General features: G+C 39.0%; 1 protein-coding gene across 15 annotated transcripts in view; it reads left to right on the top strand.

Annotated features, from left to right (window-relative positions):
- Positions 1 to 18,989, top strand: part of ST7L (suppression of tumorigenicity 7 like) — a 143,140-nt gene that overhangs the window by 68,879 nt on the left and 55,272 nt on the right. For 10 of the 15 annotated variants that reach the window (XM_027536165.1, XM_027536158.1, XM_027536150.1 and 7 more), the window contains 2 exons: positions 146 to 285; positions 15,097 to 15,421. In XM_027536165.1, coding sequence (XP_027391966.1) covers positions 146 to 285; positions 15,097 to 15,162 — 206 coding nt within the window. In that variant the 3' untranslated portion in view covers positions 15,163 to 15,421. Of the gene's footprint in view, positions 1 to 145; positions 2,040 to 2,357; positions 6,302 to 15,096; positions 15,422 to 18,989 lie in introns of those variants that run through there. The other 5 variants (XM_027536153.1, XM_027536157.1, XM_027536155.1 and 2 more) reach the window with 4 other exon arrangements.

The following is an 18,989-nucleotide window of genomic DNA, read 5'->3' on the forward strand; positions in this document are numbered from 1 at the left end:
GCTTGACCAGAGACTTCTTGTTTTTTTTTTTTTTTTTTTAATTTTCCCTTTTTAGTTTTTAGAAATGGATTTCACTTGAAAATATTAAAACTGGCTTACACTATATTCTGAAATAAAATCCATTTCTATCTTTTCTCTCTTTCAGCATTTCATCATGTTTCTGTTTACCCAAAGAAGGAGATTCCTTTTTTCATCCATTTCACAGCAGGACTATGTTCTTCTACAGCAATGATAGCTTTTCTTACACACCAGTTTCCTGAAATCATGGGTGTTTTTGCTAAAGCTGTAAGTATGATCTCAAGGACTTGTATAGAATATTTGTAAAACACACAAGAAACCATCTCTGATCTGTTTGTGCTAAACCAGTTGAGCAGTGGAAGATATTTGTTATAAAGTAAATTACAGGAATTGATTTATAAAGTTGCTGCCATAAATATGTCAAACATAAGTTTTTGGTGATTTGAGCTATATTTTTGTTGCTTAAAAGTTTTGAAAATACAATGTCATAAATTATAAAGCTGGTCTTTGTAGATCACTTTTGGTAGTAAAGTTAACCCTTCTTACTAGTTAAAGAATAATCCAGCCCTTTTAAATGCATTTTCTTTGGGATTTTAAAAAAAAATTCCTTGTTTTGTACAAAAGCCTTTTGGTTTTTCCATTTAAATGAAATCATTAGTTCTAAGGATTTGCTGAATGTTATATTCAAGAGTGCCCCTAGGATAAGGAATAAGTAGGTAAGATAGGACAGTTGAGACATTTGTCCTGGGTTCAGAATGTGCCCTTTCACTCAAAAGTCTTCCTTGTTATTATATGTGCATATTCTTACTGATCTTCCCAACCTTGGATGTAGAACCATCTACAGACCTTTATTTTCATTTTTACCCCTTAGTTTTGAACAGCTTCCCCATTTCCTGACCCAGGCCCAGAAAGTACTTGAGGATTGATTTTAAAGAGAGTATCCTGTGATTATTAACTTTTCTACATAAACCTATTAATTAATGTCACTGACTCAAAGCAAAATTACCAAAGAGAAGTCCCTTTAAGTCTCTAAGCCTAATAAAAAAAGACATGTCTTGTACATCTTTGCATTTTTACTAAGTAATGAATTCAAACCCAAAAAGAAAATGTTAATTCATTATACTCCCAAATAGAAAAGCACTGAGAATCATAGAAATATTAGCCTTTATTTGGTAATGCAGTTTCTATATTTTTCTCTTTGTGCCTCCATTATAACTCCCTGTGTCCTCACAGTTTCTTTTCTTGCCTTAAGAATAGTTTATTTTGTGCCTTAAAGATTAGCTGGTTTTCTTCTGGCACCAGTAGTGAGAGCACTGGTTTCTCTTTTTCCCTGAAGGTCAACTATTATAATGTGTTAAGTTGCCACTGGCTGTAGGCCTAAGAGTTTGAGACTACAGTTGATTCTGGGTCAGGCTTCAAGAAGGATGACTTTTTACTGTTGTTCAGGGAGTATAGATATTTGGGTTGGAAACTGACTCTTCTACTTCCTTTTAGTATAAAAAGAAAGCTTACTGATCACACCATAACTCTGTTGCTTGCAGTGGTGCTGATTGGCGAGTGTGTGTCTCAAACTGAAATGACCTCACTGTGTAATCTGGCATGGAAAAAAATGGACTAAACAGAGAATCCCGTCCATTTAACAAGCAGAAAAAAATATGCAGCTGTGTATTTGAGATCACAGAAAAGCAGTGGGAGAGATGGTCTCTCAGGGCATTGGGAAGGAGGTAAAATAGAGAGAGGAGGGAGATCTAGAATCTGGAGTAGAGATACAGTAATTGTTAGCAGTGTCCTTCCATGAAGTACTGGCTAAAATTAATGTGGAGTTAGTATCTAATGTCTGCCTTACCTAAGAGATCTCTGATGCACCAAAAGAGCCTTTAGGATTACATAACACAAGCTCCTAGCAGTGTCTGAGAATAAGTAATTATCCATTTGAAAGTTGAAGCTTCTTTTTTAGATCAAAAGTTATTAATTTACTGTGATTCTAGTTGATGAACAATAAATAGACATTTGTTTACTATCTTTTGGTATGTGTTGCTGGTATGTAGTGTTTAAAATGTGCCTGACAGCAAACTTCTACAGCTAGATTTTATCCCCGTGGCCTTTACATGTACAGTTTAAATTCCTAAAAGTTAAGTATTTACTGAAAGTACCTGCAGATCAATATTCGGTATGTAGTAGTTCCAAGGGCTGTTTCCATTTAAGAATTAATGGGAAATGAAAACAATATAGGCAGACTCCAGTTTATAAACTCAATAAACAATTACCCTAGTAGACAGCAAGAGAACCAGAGGTTCACATTCTTCTTACCACTTAATATTGTGTGGTCTCTGCCCCAGGAGCATTACCATCACCCAGGACCTTGTTAGAAGCAAGATCCTCAGATGATTCTATATACATTTAAAGCTTAAGAAGACCTTGCTCTACTCTACCCCCAATAGAGGAATTTAGAATTCCTGGATGGTGCCACCTTATCAAGGTGGAAAAGGGACAAGATTGTAGAGTCGTTATGAGCAGAGGCTCTGGAGCCAGACTGTTTTGCTTTGGATTTCAGCTGTGATACTTATTGGCTGTGCAACCTTGGGTAAGTTGCTTAACCTTCCCCACCACCCAGTTGTAAAATGGGAATAGTACTACCTCTTGGATTTTTGTGAAGGCTAAATGAGTTTAAAATTTATCAAGAATTTAGCACTGTGTCTGCCCACAGTAAAAAGTAGGTGTTAGCTGTTGTTGTCATCATCATTGTCATCATCATCACGGAAGTGCAGCTGTAGTGAGAAACCCTACCCCCTTCATGTTTGGAAGAGCTATGTCCTACTAATAAACAAAAAATACTTTTTTCCATGGAAATAGTAGTAGAAATGGCTGTTAGGTATCATTTAAATAATTCTTTTAGTACTATATTTCCAGTACATTATGTGCACCAGAAAGTGAAGAAATGTTTCAAATTCTAGGCACTAGCAAACTGCCTTATGGAGCAGAACCCATTGGTAAGTTGCAAACTGTATGTGTTAAAAATTTTTAGCTAAGTCAGATATTTGATAGCCAAGTACAGTATCAATGAAATATAGAAATCAATGAAGAATTTTTGAAACATACTTATTCTTCTATTAAGTAAGGCAAAGCGGTTTAAGAAAATTTCCTAGTTCCTTCCATTGTTGCCATTGTCTCTTCTTCATCTAATAACTTCTTGTATTATTTCTCATGCTAGAGTAAATTCAGTCTGCATTTGTTAAAATGCATTTGTTATGAAAATTGCTTTTTCATGAAGCAAGGCGCTAGGGATTAGTAATTTGTAGTAATCCTCACTGAACATTAGATTTAGATAAATGGAAGGGAATGAACTAGAATGGTTAGTGTTTTAGTGCCCCTTCTTTTGCATGATATAAAGATATGGAAAGAGATTTCATCTTCAGCACATTAGGACTTTTTCTCCTGATTTTTCTCCTGGCTGAGATGAAAACAGCCTGACAGTAGACATGGAGCAATGGAAAAAAAATTGCATAAATCCCTGGAGATGTGGAATGTGCTGATATCAGAGCTGATAGTCTCTTAAGGCCAGAATTCCTGAAAAAGGAAAAATTGCTTTTAAGTGGTAGGTCATTTTCTCACCTGCTTTGAAGCCTGCTGGGTTAAATATGAGAGTTCAAAGTAAGGGTAGCCAGCAAACCAATGAACTGGAATCTGATTCTGCTTATCTGAAAGGCTCTTCTTTATTTAAGAGCAGCACTGCCCTCTCCTTATTGAACCAATCTTCATCTACTCTGTCTCCTTTCATTCCTCTCTTGCAAGAAAAGCTTTCTTCTTAGTAAGCCTTGGGAAGGCGTTATTACAACAGTGAAAAGACTGAAGATGGTGTTTGGAAATTTCATTAACTTACAGATAAATTCAGGCTGTGGCATGTGACTTTAGTGCTTTTGTGTTTGAATATAAAAATCCCTAGTTGGGTTTTAACTAAATGGGCCAGCATTTGCAATGTTGGCAGATAAGGTGTTATGGGTAAAGACAAAAATTAAAAAGATTTCCAGATAAATTATTTGTTTCACTAAGGCAAAACTTGGTTAAAATTTGTTTCACTGAACACATATTGTAGCTGTGCTAGGGTGGGAATGGGCCCCATTTCCACATATTTCTACTAATCTTTATGTGGGAAAATGTGGTTGGACATGCCAGTGATGAATTTCTGAGCAACTCATAATTGGCTGGCTTCACTGTAACTAGGGCCTAACAATCTGCTTGATTAATTCTTTAAGGACTACATTAGCCAAGTTGCATGATTTCCAAAGATATAGAAGGTCAGATGTTACACTAACAAAAGACCTCTCTACAGAATGTCTCACTGGGATTTCTTCAGTCCCTTCCCCAAACTAATTAACATTTCTCTCCCTAAATTACATTTTAAAAAGTAATAAGCAGATATAAATGCCAAGTGTCTTTTACTGAATAGTAACGAGAACTTTTGAGAAGGTTTGTCCATTATTATAATTTTTTCCAGGACAAAGATTGTCTTCATAACTAGGGGAGTTGATAGACAACTATAACCATGTATTGATATACATCAGTTTAAAGGTTCCTAATTTACTGTTGTCACAACCAGTGACACGAAATCTGTCTACAGGTGAAAGGCTTTTTATAGTCTTCATCTGACTTTACTAAAACCCTAAGAGAGTTGCATTCTAAATAGCTAGGGCCCCATTCAGAAATTAAACTGAAATTAAAATGTTTCTTCACTTTGAAAATGAATTATTTTCAAGAACTAATACAGTTTTAAAAACATTTTAAATTGTAACTAAGCATAAATTCTGGGAAAATACTCTTCTATAACATGCTGTTTCCATAGTAATATATCTGAGATATTTCCCAAAGAATATCCTGATAATAAAATGAATCTATTGTAATAGGTCAAAAATTTTAAATGTTTACACTTTTGTTCCATTGTTAGTACTGCTCAAGTCTTTATTTGGGCAGTCTGGCATATTCCAATTTTTATTTTCTTAATTAACTGGGATATTTGTAGCAAGAGAAAAGTTGTTCTCTGCTTTTTATAAGGGTAATTTCTCATACTTCATCCTCATTGTTCTCCTACAAAAAGAACCAGAATGAGAAATTTATGGAATTGCTAATGTTCTTCTTTATCCAAATGTTCTAAGTACTGAACTCTTCAAAGACGAAAGAGAAAGAATAAAAGCTAGGGCAATGTACTTTTTAACACATGTCTATATTCTTTCCCCAGGATTTAATTCGGTTTTGAAGTTTGTGGAAAGCACCCTCTTTCCCTAATGAAATTCATAAAAGCTCTCCCTGAATTCATTTGGCAGAATATTTAATCATCTTTGCCCCCCCTCAAACTGAAAGCCTCAGTGCCAAAGTCTAAGTTACTCTATCACTAACTGCTGTGAATATATTTATTATTATTCATTAGCACTTGAGGCAAATGGACTGCATAGCAGGTAGAAGAGTTGTGCCTGGATATTGATGTAAATCACTCATTCCAAATTTGTAACACTAGTAGTATTAGAATTCATATTAGGAAACCTGCTGACTTTTGTTTTAGAAAAGATTTTTGCAGACCCAGCATAGTCCTCTAAATGGAAAGAATAATGGGGTACAGAGGAAAATTAAAATCTTGAGGAATAGTTATTTTAGCTTTTTTCTTGAGTGGAATTTTGCTCCTTCCCCCACCAATCAAATTTTTAATGCTCAAAAGAACTAAATTAGTACAACTAATTAATTTATTATAATTCTAAACCAGGAGTAATGTGGACTTCATCAGTTTTCTTTTTTAAAAGTTTATACTTACACTCTCATTAGTTCTTACCAGAGGCATTGGAGGACAGATTGTGATCTTCCAATGTAATAGATGAGGAAGTTTGAGCCAATCAAGTTAAGAGTTCCTTGAAATCACACAACAGATAGTCCTTTAGTCGCATATATATTTGGTTTCAAAAATGTGTCACCTCTCAACTTATACCAAAACAAGTACAGAATAAATGTCAAACCAAATATAGTAATCCTGAAGGAATTATAGACTGATAGAGTGATGACAGCAAAGTGGCCTTACTATTGTCTTCCTGTAGGGGATGAATTTGGAGAAGAGTTTTAAATAAAGAGGCCAGTATGGATTGTCAGAAAGTAAAAAGGGACCTTAGATTGCAGAATTGCTTACTGAAAAGATCTAAGTAGACAAATAAACTACCTGGAAATGTTCTTCATTATATAAGCCTATTTAATGAAGTTTGCTGTTTTAAAATAAAGAATGCCCATTTGCTTTTTTGTCTTTAAACTGGTTCACTGTAATTTCATTCCTATTCTGGTTAGTAAATCACTTAAAGTACACTGATCATTTATATCACATACTCATACAACCCTAAAAAGAACTTCATCCTTTCTAATTGTCTAAAATGTGCAGTAATACTGAATAAACAGTAGGCACTCATTTGTAGTGATTCAGAGGGAATTTAATTAACTCTTTGAAACAGTAAACAAAAGAAAAAGAAAAGCTTCAGCTCAGTTCAGTTCAGTCGCTTAGTCATGTCCGACTCTTTGCGACCCCATGAACCACAGCATGCCAGGCCTCCCTGTCCATCACCAACTCCCAGAGTCCACTCAAACCCGTGTCCATCGAGTCAATGATGGCCATCCAACCATCTCATCCTCTGTCGTCCCCCTCTCCTCTGGCCCTCAATCTTTCCCAGCATCAGGGTCTTTTCCAGTGAGTCAGCTCTTCGCATCAGGTGGCCAAAGTATTGGAGTTTCAGCCTCAACATCAGTCCTTCCAATGAACACCCAGGACTGATCTCCTTTAGGATGGACTGGTTGGACCTCCTTGCAGTCCAAGGGACTCTCAAGAGTCTTTTTCCAACACCACAGTTCAAAAGCATCAATTCTTCGGCGCTCAGCTTCATAGTCCAACTCTCACATCCACACATGACCAGTGGAAAAACCATAGCCTTGACTAGACGGACCTTTGTTGTCAAAGTAATGTCTCTGCTTTTGAATATGCTATCTAGGTTGGTCATAACTTTCCTTCCAAGGAGTAAGCGTCTTTTAAGTTCATTGCTTAATATAAACTAAAGCTGTAGCTTATGTTCCAGCATCTCTCTGTTTTCAAAAAATCAAAGGTGAAGTTTGTCAAGGATTGTGAGGGTAAGTTTAATTGAACAGAATAAACTTTTGGTGTAAAATAACATAACTCATGGCCTTTTTTGTTTTGTTTTTCTAAAGTGGGATTTTTAGGTAACAGATGTACTTCTAGCAGTTGTAACAATACATTGGAAACTTCAATGTGTTCCTTAATGCTGATAAGGCCTCAGTGAAAGATTAGCTATTAATGGTATTCTATCTGAATTCGAGAAAAAAATAATCTCTGTTAGTTCTCTAATTAATATTAAGATTGCCTTATGTCTGTCTCAACTGCCAGCTTCAAGAAAAGAAATTATTTGGGCTTCAGGTGATATTCAACAAAACTAAGAGAACTGATGTTCAGAGAATTCAGACCACATAATCACCCTTTAACCTCATCCTATAGTTTCAAGCATTCTGGAAATGAAATGTATATGTACTATTCAAAGTGTAGAAAAGGGCTGTATTCCCATTGAGCACTCTTGCATATTATAAATGGGATATGCAGAGAAAGAAGCAGTTTGGGGAAGAATTTAAGAAGGGAACATACTCTTACAGTCTTTGTTAGGCACTTGCCAGCTCTTGTTTTCATCTATTCAGCATGCTGAAGTCCCTATTTCTTTCTGATGCCAGAGTTCAAGCTTTTACTCCCAGGTAGCAGCAGCTTTACTATTAAATTTTAATCCCTCAGTGTTGTTAAACTTCTATCTAGAGTATAGCCACAACTATTTTTTGGCAGGCGAACACACTGCTGCTTTTCCTTCAGTCACAGTGAGATAGAAGAATGTTCTCTGGCTGAGGCATGGATGAAGGCACTTTACTAATCTTATACATAATTCATCCTTGGTTGCTGGGGTATTCAAAGTTGAAACTTTGCCCTCTGATAAAATTCAGATGGATTTTTTATTTACTTGACTCTGATCCCTTTGGGATTTAGCCCTTATTGGGAGCCCAGGAATTCTAATTCAACAAAGCTCTAGCTGTGTAGATTTTTCTTATTAATTTACTCTTGGTGTATTTTAGCTTTGTAATACTGACTCAAAAAAAACCCCCAAAAAACGGCACTAGAACATGCAGTTCAGAGTCCTGGATACCCTGAAAAGATTCTTCTTTCAGTATTGGCTTATTGGATGAGAAGATTCCAATAGAGCTTATCTTAATTTGTTTTCAAAGTTTAGTTTTTAAAGAGTCTCAGCATTTAAAAATATGTTAACTATCGCTCTTTAACATGCTATAATTTGGTAATGATTATCCTGTAACATACCAAAAGTTTTTAATGTTGAATTCATTGTATTAAGATGTTACTAATGATAAATTTGTTCATTCATTCAATGAGCAGATACTTATTGGATACCTTTATGAAATATAAAATGCAACCCATGTTCACAAGTAACTCATAGTCTAGTGGTAGGGGTTTGAGGTAGACAAGAGATGTATAAGGCAGAGGCTTCTGCTGCACGAGTAAATTAGTTTATCCTTGCAGGTTCATTCATTTGACTGGAAGTGACCGATGAGTTATTAATATTTTCACATGCCTCACATAAGATTTAGTGACCCAAAAAGTCTATCTAGACTGATAGAGGCTTTTTCCCTTTAGAAGAATTTATTTGGTTAGGATTCCTTTCAGTCCAACAAGAGTAAATAGAAAGAGGTCTCTCTCTTTATTTTATTATTTTTCAAATATCAGACATGAAAGACTTTTGTCGTTACACACAACTGATGAAGTTCATGTTTTTGTTAACTGTGGTATTCATTATGTTCATTTAAACAGTTTAGAATTTATTAAAAAATGAAGTGCTCCACAACTCAAGATTGAAATAAGAAATGTCACCCCTCAGATTCATATATAGTGGCCGCAGTAAGATTAAAGCCTACTATCAGTTCAGTTCAGTTCAGTTGTTCACTTGTGTCCAACTCTTTGCCACCCCATGGACTGCAGCATGCTAGGCCTCCCTGTCCATCGCCAACTCCCAGTGTTTACTCAAATGCATGTCCATTGAATCGGTGATGTCATCCAACCATCTAAACCTCTGTTGTTCCCTTCTCCTCCTGCCTTCAATCTTTCCCAGCATCAGGGTCTTTTCAAATGAGTCAGTTCTTCGCATCAGGTGGCCAGAGTATTGGAGTTTCAGCTTCAACATCAGCCCTTCCAGTGAATATTCAGGACTGATTTCCTTCAGAATGGACTGGTTGGATCTCCTTGCAGTCCAGGGGACTCTCAAGAGTCTTCTCCAACACCACAATTCAAAAGCATCAGTTCTTCGGTGCTCAGCTTTCTTTATAGTCCAACTCTTACATCCATACCTGACTACTGGAAAAACCATAGCTTTGACTAGACCTTTGTCTAGTTTAATGGACTTTTGTTTGCAAAGTAATGTCTCTGCTTTTTAATATTCTGTCTAGGTTGGTCATAACTTTTCTTCCAAGGAGTGAGCGTCTTTTAATTTCATGGCTGCAGTCACCATCTGCAGTGATTTTGGAGCCCAAAAAAATAAAGTCTGTCACTGTTTCCTCATCTATTTGCCATGAAGTGATGGGACCAGCTGCCATGATCTTCATTTTCTGAATGTTGAGCTTTAAGCCAACTTTTTCACTCTCCTCTTTGACTTTCATCAAGAGGCTCTTTAGTTCTTCTTTGCTTTCTGCCATAAGGGTGGTGTCATCTGCAAATCTGAGGTTATTGGTATTTCTCCTGGCAGTCTTGATTCCAGCTTGTGCTTCATCCAGCCCACTGTTTCTCATGATATACTCTGCATATAAGTTAAATAAGCAGGGTGACAATATACAGCCTTGATGTACTCCTTTCTCGATTTGGAACCAGTCTATTGTTCCATGTCCAGTTCTAACTGTTGCTTCCTGATCTGCATACAGATTTCTGAAGAGGTAGGTCAGGTGGTCTGGTATTCCCATTTCTTTCAGAATTTTCCAAAGTTTGTGGTGATTCACACATTCAAAGACTTTGGCATAGTCAATAAAGCAGAAATATATGTTTTTCTGGAAATCTCTTGTTTTTTCTGTGATCCAGCGGATGTTGGCAATTTGATCTCTGGTTCCTCTGCCTTTTCTGGTTCACATACTGTTGAAAGCCTACCATACTCATTAATTTTTATCTTTGTTTTCTATATCCTCTCATTCCTAATAATGACAGATTAATAAGAGCTAAGGACCATCCTGGTTTAGAAAATGAAACAGTATGATGCCATTGTGAAACAGAATGGGTCAGCAAAGAGTCAGTACTAAAATTATGTGCCTCTGTGGACATGTGAGAAAGAAGGGGAAAGAACCACTCAGCATTTCCGAGAGCCCACTGTTCATGTCAAAGCTGCACCCTGCAGTGACTGATTCTCGAAATATATCAGGTTAATTAGAAAAATAAAAGGATATTGGGTTAAGGTAATAAAATAAGCTGCCTTTTCCCTCTCTTCCAAGCTAAATTTTGCTGATCAATTCTGAATCCTGGACAGTTCTACCTTTTAATAAGGGGAACTGTCAAGATTTTCTAAGCAACTGAAAAAGATTTCCTATATTTATTGGGTTCAGTCAGTATATGTACTAACTGGATAATTGGAGATATAACCCTGGAATACATATTAAAATATTTTTAAAAACAGGCACAGAACCTGTCCTTGGGGAATTTATACTGTTAGGCATGTAATCATTAGATGTGGTAAAATGATGACAGTCTTTTGAGTAGAAGAGGAGGCCTAAGGTTGTACTGGAGGGTCGAGGAATATACTGACTTAACTCAGTTGAGGCAGCAGGAGAAAGTGGAATGATTTGAACAGACTTACAGGCAGAAGACTGAAGATCCAGCTTTGGAGTTTACTTGTAATTGTTACTTCTCTAGTAATTTATCTGAGTTTGCTATATCTGCTGGAATAAGTGGAAATTATTATTCTTTGGGTAGGTGAACAAAACGTACATCTAACCCTCATGGCATTTTCCAGTTCAGAAGTCTAATTTGTAACCTGTAAGGAGGTGTAGTCATGTTTCTGGGTTGTAAGGAGCCCACTCTTATCCATTCATCTGTGTTCCCATTTATATTAGGCTGTGTCTGCTAACATTAGGTCTCTAGAGAAAGACTTAAGTAGACTTAAGGCCCCCTGAATTCCTATGGACTACCTCCTACTCCCATAGGACTTCAACAAACATAATGAACACTTACAACAAAAAAAACTTTTTATCTTTTTCATAGTATTGAGAGTAATAATATCACATTTGGTCTCAAGTTCCATATTGAATTATTTTTTTTTTTTAAATTGCTTTTGAGCAGTAACTTTTCCCTGGTTGCTTAGCCAGTCATACAAGTTGAGACTTCTGTTTCTATGCCTGTTTTATAATAGCTGCTCTGGGAGAACAGATGAAAAATAATAAGTTAGATATTTTATGAGTATTGAAATCCCTTCCATTCAGAAATGTAAATAAAATAACCAGCATGAGCAATCAGCTTATGTCAGATTCCATGGCTTTATGTTACATAGGGAAATTATAGTGCAACCTGAAACATGCTTCTTAATGAATTCACAGTGGTGTCACAGTTGAATGTAAACCCTTGAGCTTTTCTGTTGTGAAGAATTTCACAAATCACCTTTTATAAACTATTTAGGGGAGGAGGAAAAAACTAAGATGATACCAACAAATGCTATCACTGTTAAGTGGTTGCCTCCCGTCCAGCACTAAATTGTGCCAGTTAAGTAAAGCAGAAAGTTAATATATTGCTCACCTTTTGGCTTATTCAGTGTTCATAAATATAAATATATACATATATATACACACACACACAAATGTATATATGTATACACACACACATTTCAATATTCTGTTTTTGAAAGTGGCACCAGAAAAGTACTGTGGAAGAACAGGGTTGCCCTTGTGGTTTTTATCCTCAGAGTTTAGCAAAGTTCAGTTAAAAAATGGCAGAAGCCCAATAAATAGCTCTGTTTTTACCTTCAACAAGTGCAAGAAGCCAGAGACCTAACGTGAAGATTATGAAATGAGGATTTGTATCTTTGGTTGTTGCTCTAGCAGCCTGTTCTGTTGTTCAGTTGCTAAGTTGTGTATGACTCTTTGTGACCCTGTGGAGTGCAGCATGCCGGGCTCCTCTGTCCTCCACTGTTTTCTGGAGTTGGCTCAAATTCATGTCCATTGAATCAGTGATGCCACACAACCATCTCATCCTCTATAACCAGCTTCTCCTCCTGCCCTCAGTCTTTTCCAGCAACAGGGTCTTTTCCAGTGAGTCAGCTCTTCTTATCAGGTGGCCAAAGTATTGGATCTTCAGCATCAGTCTTTCCAGTGAATATTCAGGGTTGATCTCCTTTAGGATTGACTGGTTTGATATCCTTTCAGTCCAAGGGACTCTCAAGAGTCTTCTCTAGCACCACAATATGAAAGCCTCAGTTCTTCAGCACTCAGCATTCTTTATGGTCCAGCTCTCACCAGAACCATCCTGTCACTCAGTGAATTGATTTTGTCGTCCCTAAAAGTCTCTCATAGCTCTCCTCCTTTCCACTATGGCCTCGGCTCACTCAGCTCTGATGAATGTGCTAGCCTCAAAAGTCCAATATGCCAAATGCGGTATAGGAGACCAGTCAAGTTTAAGAGTCAGGGAAAGAAGCATGTATTTTCTATTTTTAAAGAATTTCTTTTTTACATTCTAATTTCATAAGTGTTTGGCTTGATTTACACCAAGTTCTAGGCCTGTTAGCCTACATTAATGTATCACAGTTCTGGATAGGATATTTGATAGCTCTTATTTAGCCCAGAATCTCAAATGATAGGGAGCTAGAGTGAACAATATTTAGCATTTTGTTGGGTTTCACAGTGTAGCTCTCTTCTAGTCCCTCTGTCTGTAACAAATGGACTCATCCTTGTGTTTTCCCATAGCTGCCCTGGTGCTTACTGACATAGATCAAGATACTGTGTGGCTCTGTAGGGAACTCTGAGCCATTTGACAATCTGGGCACATGTAGTCACCTCACATTATTTAAGCCCTGATCTCAGCATTCTAACTTCTCTGTATTCCCCAGTGTATATAATATGTACTTGCTTGAAATTCCTTATATATTGCTTGCACATTCTTGCTTCTAAGTTTCAGCATAAACCAGTTCCTTCTACTTAGAATTCTTTGCTCTGTCTGTTCTCAACCAAAACATCCTGTATCTTTTAAAAATCCTGCTCAAAAGCCACCTCCTATAGAAAGACTGATTAATCTCATTCACTTGATTCCTTTATTCTGAGAATTCTGTTTCTCAGTCTGTTGCTTAAATTGTTTTGTTCCTTTGTAGTTATTGATTCCATACATTGTCACCCAGTAAGCCTAATGGTTCTAGGAATGATGCGCCTCCTGCATCCCCATCCTTGTGTACATTATATTAATACACAGAGACTTTGAAGGCCTACTGACAACCTTTCTCTCCCCTGAGTTCTAGTCCACTTTCCATACCCTTTCCCTTTCTTCATAGTTACAGTCCTGGAGAAACGGGGCACGTGTTCAGGGTTTGGCCTCCACCTTACCATGTGTGTGGCAATCTGTTGAATAGATTCCTACAGTTGGGCAAGATTTAACCCTTTGGTTTGACAGTCCCTGCATTCTATTCAAACACATTTAAGAAGTAGATGTGAGACCAGGAGTAGAGAAATTTCCACTGAAAGCTAAGTTAGCTCTTTATACAAGACTTCTGAAGCTGCTGTCGTCAGCAGCTCACTCGACACTCTCCTGCTCTGCCTCTTTTCCAGGAGTCAGGGTTAGTTTAAGAAAAAGCCTCTTGCTAGAAGCCATGACCTCGTACTTTTATCCCCTCCATCTGGTGTGTGGCCTCATGGGGCTGTGCTGCTATGCAGGAGGTGAGCAATGGAATTCTTTAGATGATGACTTCTGAGCCCACATGCAGAGGCAGTGGGGGTGGGAAGCAGGGAGAACAGTGAGCGCCAAGATCGATGGACCAAAAAGTAAGATTTGCCCTGGAAGGAATCTTAACTATAGGTAGATTGTTTTCATGAGGTGTTCTTCCCCTAGCTCAAGTTGGGGCCCAGGTCAGGGAGCTGCAGCATCCTAGATCTATGATTGATGAATGTTGTATTCCTGCAGCTTTCCCTTCTGCCTTCACAGTTGGGGTACAGGAGTGGGATAGGTAGGGTATGTAAGGGCTTATGCTGTCTCTAATGGAATGCATTCCAGGGTTGAACAGGGAAGGGTTCCTCTTGCACACATTATCTCTTAGAGCTGCTTTGTCTCACAGTCTCGGACCTAAACAGAAGTCTGATTTTGAATAAGTGTGGGAGGAGGGGTTGAGGGCAGCAAAAGTTTTTGATCAAGTGAAAATCTGTTTTCTGCCTCGTCTTTTAAGGGTTTCTCTGCAAGGTAGATAGATACTCTTTGCCTTGGTATAGATAAATAGCTTGTCTTGGTTCGAGGTCTCAGGATTTTTACTAGGCTGTGAGTAGGCATCTGATCTGGGATAAGACCATTTGTGTGTGTGTGTGTGGTTTTTTGTTGTTTTTTTGTTTGTTTAGCACTCTCATTCCTTGTTCTTACTTACCTAGCCCAGGGGTTGACAGTAGTTTAAAAAAGATTGAAGTCTCAAAGGAAATTCTAATACATACTTTAAAAGCCCAAAGCCTTAATAACTTCCTCTCAATAACTTCCTCTCATGGCTTCTCGTGACTACTGCTCTGTCTACACATTTAGCATTTTTAAAAGGACTAGATAAAACTAAAACAAAAGATGAACTGTTGATCTGTAAAAGGAAAAAGGAAAACAGAATTAGAAACCAGAGCTGATTATACATGGGCCGCTAAATGTAGTATAGTGATCATGTGGTAGTGGTGGTGTTAGTGACAGAAATGGCAAAAAAGGGATTCATTGATGAGATTAAGGAAGCCCTAAGCTGTTGCTTTTGTAAATTCTGCTCATGTATACTCCTAGGATATTTTGTGTCAATTTCTGTTCTAAAGGTGCTGGGATTCTTCTGCCTCCAGCCTAGGCACCCTCAGTTTCTGAGCAAAACACACAAGATTTGAAGTCAGAAGCCCTTGGTGTGAGTTCTGGCTGAGCTACTCAATATCCACAGGACTTTGGACAAATCACAGAGCCTCTCTGAACAGCACCTGCACAATGAGCGTAACTCCTATCACAGGGTTGGTGAGACAATTACATATAAGCAAAAGCGTTTATACATAAGAAACCTTTTTATAAACATCACAGTTATTCTTGGGGAAGCCTCACCTTGAAAGTTGTCAAAAAAGAACAGCTGTGGATTAAACTTTTTCTTTTTATTCACTCAGTTGAGCTTTTTGTTTGGTCAAGTCTGCTTACTGGGGTTGATGTAAAGTCATCCTATTTCTGCTTGTTCTGGCCAAAGAAAGAGAATTCCAATGCCTAGCTGATCCATCTGTAGACTCGTAGGCAGAATGAAAGTGAGCAAAGGTAAATTTTAGGATAGAACAGTTCAGAGTTAGAGGACAAAAGGGAGAGTGCTTACCTTGCTTTCTCAAATCCAGGATGACTAAAACATCTCAAGTAACTGAGGAATAACCACAGTGATGTTGAGAGATCATTTAAGCCACAAATATGTGCTCAGTTGTGCCTGACTCTTTGTGACTTCATGGACTGTAGACCGATGGGCTTCTGTCCATGGGATTTCCCAGGCAAGAATACTGGAGTGGGTTGCCATTCCCTTTTCCAGGGGATCCTCCTGACCCAGGGATTGAACCCGCATCTCGTGCATTGGCAGGCAGATTCTTTACCACTGTGCCATCTGGGAAGCCCTAAGCCATAAATGAAAAGTGGGAAAACACACCTATAGACTCCCTCTCTTCTATCCTTTTGACCTTTGGGGGCAGGGACAGGAATATTACTGACACCTCTCTGGCCTCTGCCTGAAACCAGCCAATCACTAGCTTCTGGGAAAGCTCAGTCTAGTGCAGCAACTGTGACATATTTACCCTAGTAAAGCCACAGCTTGCTCCCCTCTAGTGCCTTTCTCTTGTGGAAATCATCTCTGGAACCCAAAGTTATCCTGTTTTCTAATCCAGGAAGAATTAAAACAATGACAACAAAAGCTCATGAGCAGCAGGCTTAGTAATCATACCTCAAGCAGTCATAGAAGACTGCCCTCTCATGCACAGGACAGAGGACACAAATTGCACTCTCTGCAGTGTGAAACAGCCATGGCAAGTTCTACAGTCTCAGGCACAGTGCCTGGGTGGGAATTGCCCACTGTTGACCTCTTCTTTCCATGCCCTTACTGTATCCTTCCCCTGCCATCTCCCAGAGGGGTGCCAGTCCCAAACCAACAGCTGCTTACATGTTGATAATTTTAAAATGTTCCTTGGTTACAGCTGAACACCCTGTTGTTGATATAATTTTTGAAGTGTTTGATTGAAATCTGGTTGCTTTTTTTTTTATTGTCGGGGAGGAGGAGGATGACGAGAACCCGAATATAGCCTAAGAAAAGCTATGTGTATATGCTATATTTGTGCATATTTGTGTGTATATACCTTCATGATTGTGCGCAGGCTGATAGGGCAAAGAGAGAAAAGGAAACATCTCTTTCTTGTTTTCCAACACTGCTTCAAAGACGCCCAACCCCCATAGTAGCAGGCAGTTCCCAAGTGGAGGGCGGAGGCAGAGGCCTCACCAAGGCCATCAATAACCAGGTGTGAGCTACAGGTCTCTGTGTAATGTGAAGCTCTCCCGTATTTCATTTCTGCACCCAGGGAGCAGCTCTGCAGGATTGCTTACGGAGAGCTCTGTGTCTGGCACCTCTCTCCACAAGGCCCAGGCGCCCAGGGTCCCACCGACCTGTCCAGGAATGTATTACATTGTTCACTGGTGCTGTAATTTGGCTGCAGGAGCTAGGCCTCCCAGGGATGAGAAACATACTCTCTCCAGCTTCCTCCCTTGGGCTTCTGCCCTATGACCACTGAGGGCATTTAAATAAAACCTCAGAAAGGCTGAGAGAAAAAAAATTCCTTGTTATCTTTCTTATAGTAAGGTCCTGAGTGGGTCTGAGAATTTGGCGAAGAACTTAGTGGTTGATGTGCTTAGTAAGGGGAGGTGAGAGAACTGAGAAGAAAGTACTCTCTGTAACAGGGAGGAAGAGAAATGAGGCCGTGAGTGGTCATGAGACTTTGCAAGCAGATCCTCAGGGCCAGGATATATTTGAGTCTTTGAAATAATCTGAAGTCCCTGATTTCATTTTTGAGTCTGGGTGAACTCCGGGAGTTGGTGATGGACAGGGAGGCCTGGTGTGCTGCAATTCATGGGTTCGCAAAGAGTCGGACACGACTGAGCGACTGATCTGATCTGATCTGATCTGATATGAATACTCTCATATAGAGTATGGATTCATGCTATTAATCAAGCCCGGCAATAATACACATTGGCTTTTATCTGCAGGACTATGTTAAGGCTGGCATTCTTACTTTTACATAAGAGAAACTGGCTACAGGCTGTGCAGGTAAGGTGTTAAGTCATGTGCCTTCTCTAAAAGATTCTAAGATCCTTAAAGGATAATGTCTTTTAAATTAACTTTGTATCCAAATAGTGTTTTCTACAATGCATTATACCTAAATATTAAAAGTCGAAAGAAATGAAGACCAACAGGAAGGAGTGAAAGATGAGGCAGGCTAAGAGACTGCTGATCTGAGGGACAGGCCCCTATTAAACAGAAGAGAGATGGGCGGGTGGTGGCAGTGGGGGATGGGATTAAAGGCAGTGAGTGAGTACCAGCAGGACTAATTGAGGCTCTGACTGCATCAAATAAAGTTCTCATTTTGCTGCTTGTTCCAAATAAATTAGTTTGTTTGTATAGTGCAGAATGGAAACCATTCTGGCTTTGTATAAAGCCAGTCAGAATGCAGAGGCAAGCTAAGGAATAAGAGGAAAAATTAATTGCTTGGCCATCATTCCTTTCTGGAGCCACATTAGCCTCTGTAATAGGGCTTACATAGGCCTTTTCCCCCTCACTATCCACCACACTTTTCAGCCCCCTCACTGTCGGACAGCTTGCTCTTCTCAACCATTTATAGAAAGTTGCAAAACTTGGTCTTTATGAACTAGAACTTGGATCCCAGGGAAAAGAACATAGCAGTATGAGATGCCAGAAGAGGTCCACTTCCTTTCACAGGGTAAGAAGCAAAGAGAGAATAAGATAACAGAGCACAGGTAGATTTAGCTCAGGTTAGTTTCCCATGGAAGACCTAGGCTATCATTTATGTGGTAACCTGGATATTCTTACGAGAGCTGAAGCTGACTGGGACCTGAGAGCTCTTCCCAGTGGCCCAGCGGACCAGATAGCACCCCTCTGTAATTCATTCAGCTCTGTTCTTGAGTCCAGCCTGTCTGTGACCCTTACCTTTCCACTACCTTAAAGCTTTCTTCCTCTTAATCCCAGCTCAAGATGTCAGAAACTCTTCTTTTCCCCTCCCTCTTCCCCCTCCCTAATCCCACCATTGGCTCATCAGTTATCCAGTTGACTCCATTCTGCAAGGAAGACATTCCCCTGGCCTGACTCACTCAGTCCTATTTCTCCACAGGAATCCCCTCACCACAGACCACAAGGGCCCTGACTAGCTCATGTTTTGTGTTAATGGATGTGAAACCGGAGCAAACCCCCTCACCAAAAGAAAAACCACCCTCAACTCTCCCACACAGGTCTCGGCAGGTTACACAAATATTAGTCCTATCATCCAAATAAATCTGCCCCCATGGCCCAGAGCTATGGCTCCCCCCCCATCCTCTTGCTGCCTATGCAGAGAAAGCTGTTCCACAAACATGTGAGGACCCCAAGGGGTGCCAGAGAGGAATTAGGGAAAGGGTGTGTGTGTGCTGTATTCCGAATTCC

Source organism: Bos indicus x Bos taurus, chromosome 3, assembly GCF_003369695.1.
Source record: "Bos indicus x Bos taurus breed Angus x Brahman F1 hybrid chromosome 3, Bos_hybrid_MaternalHap_v2.0, whole genome shotgun sequence".
Taxonomy (NCBI): Eukaryota; Metazoa; Chordata; class Mammalia; order Artiodactyla; family Bovidae; genus Bos; species Bos indicus x Bos taurus.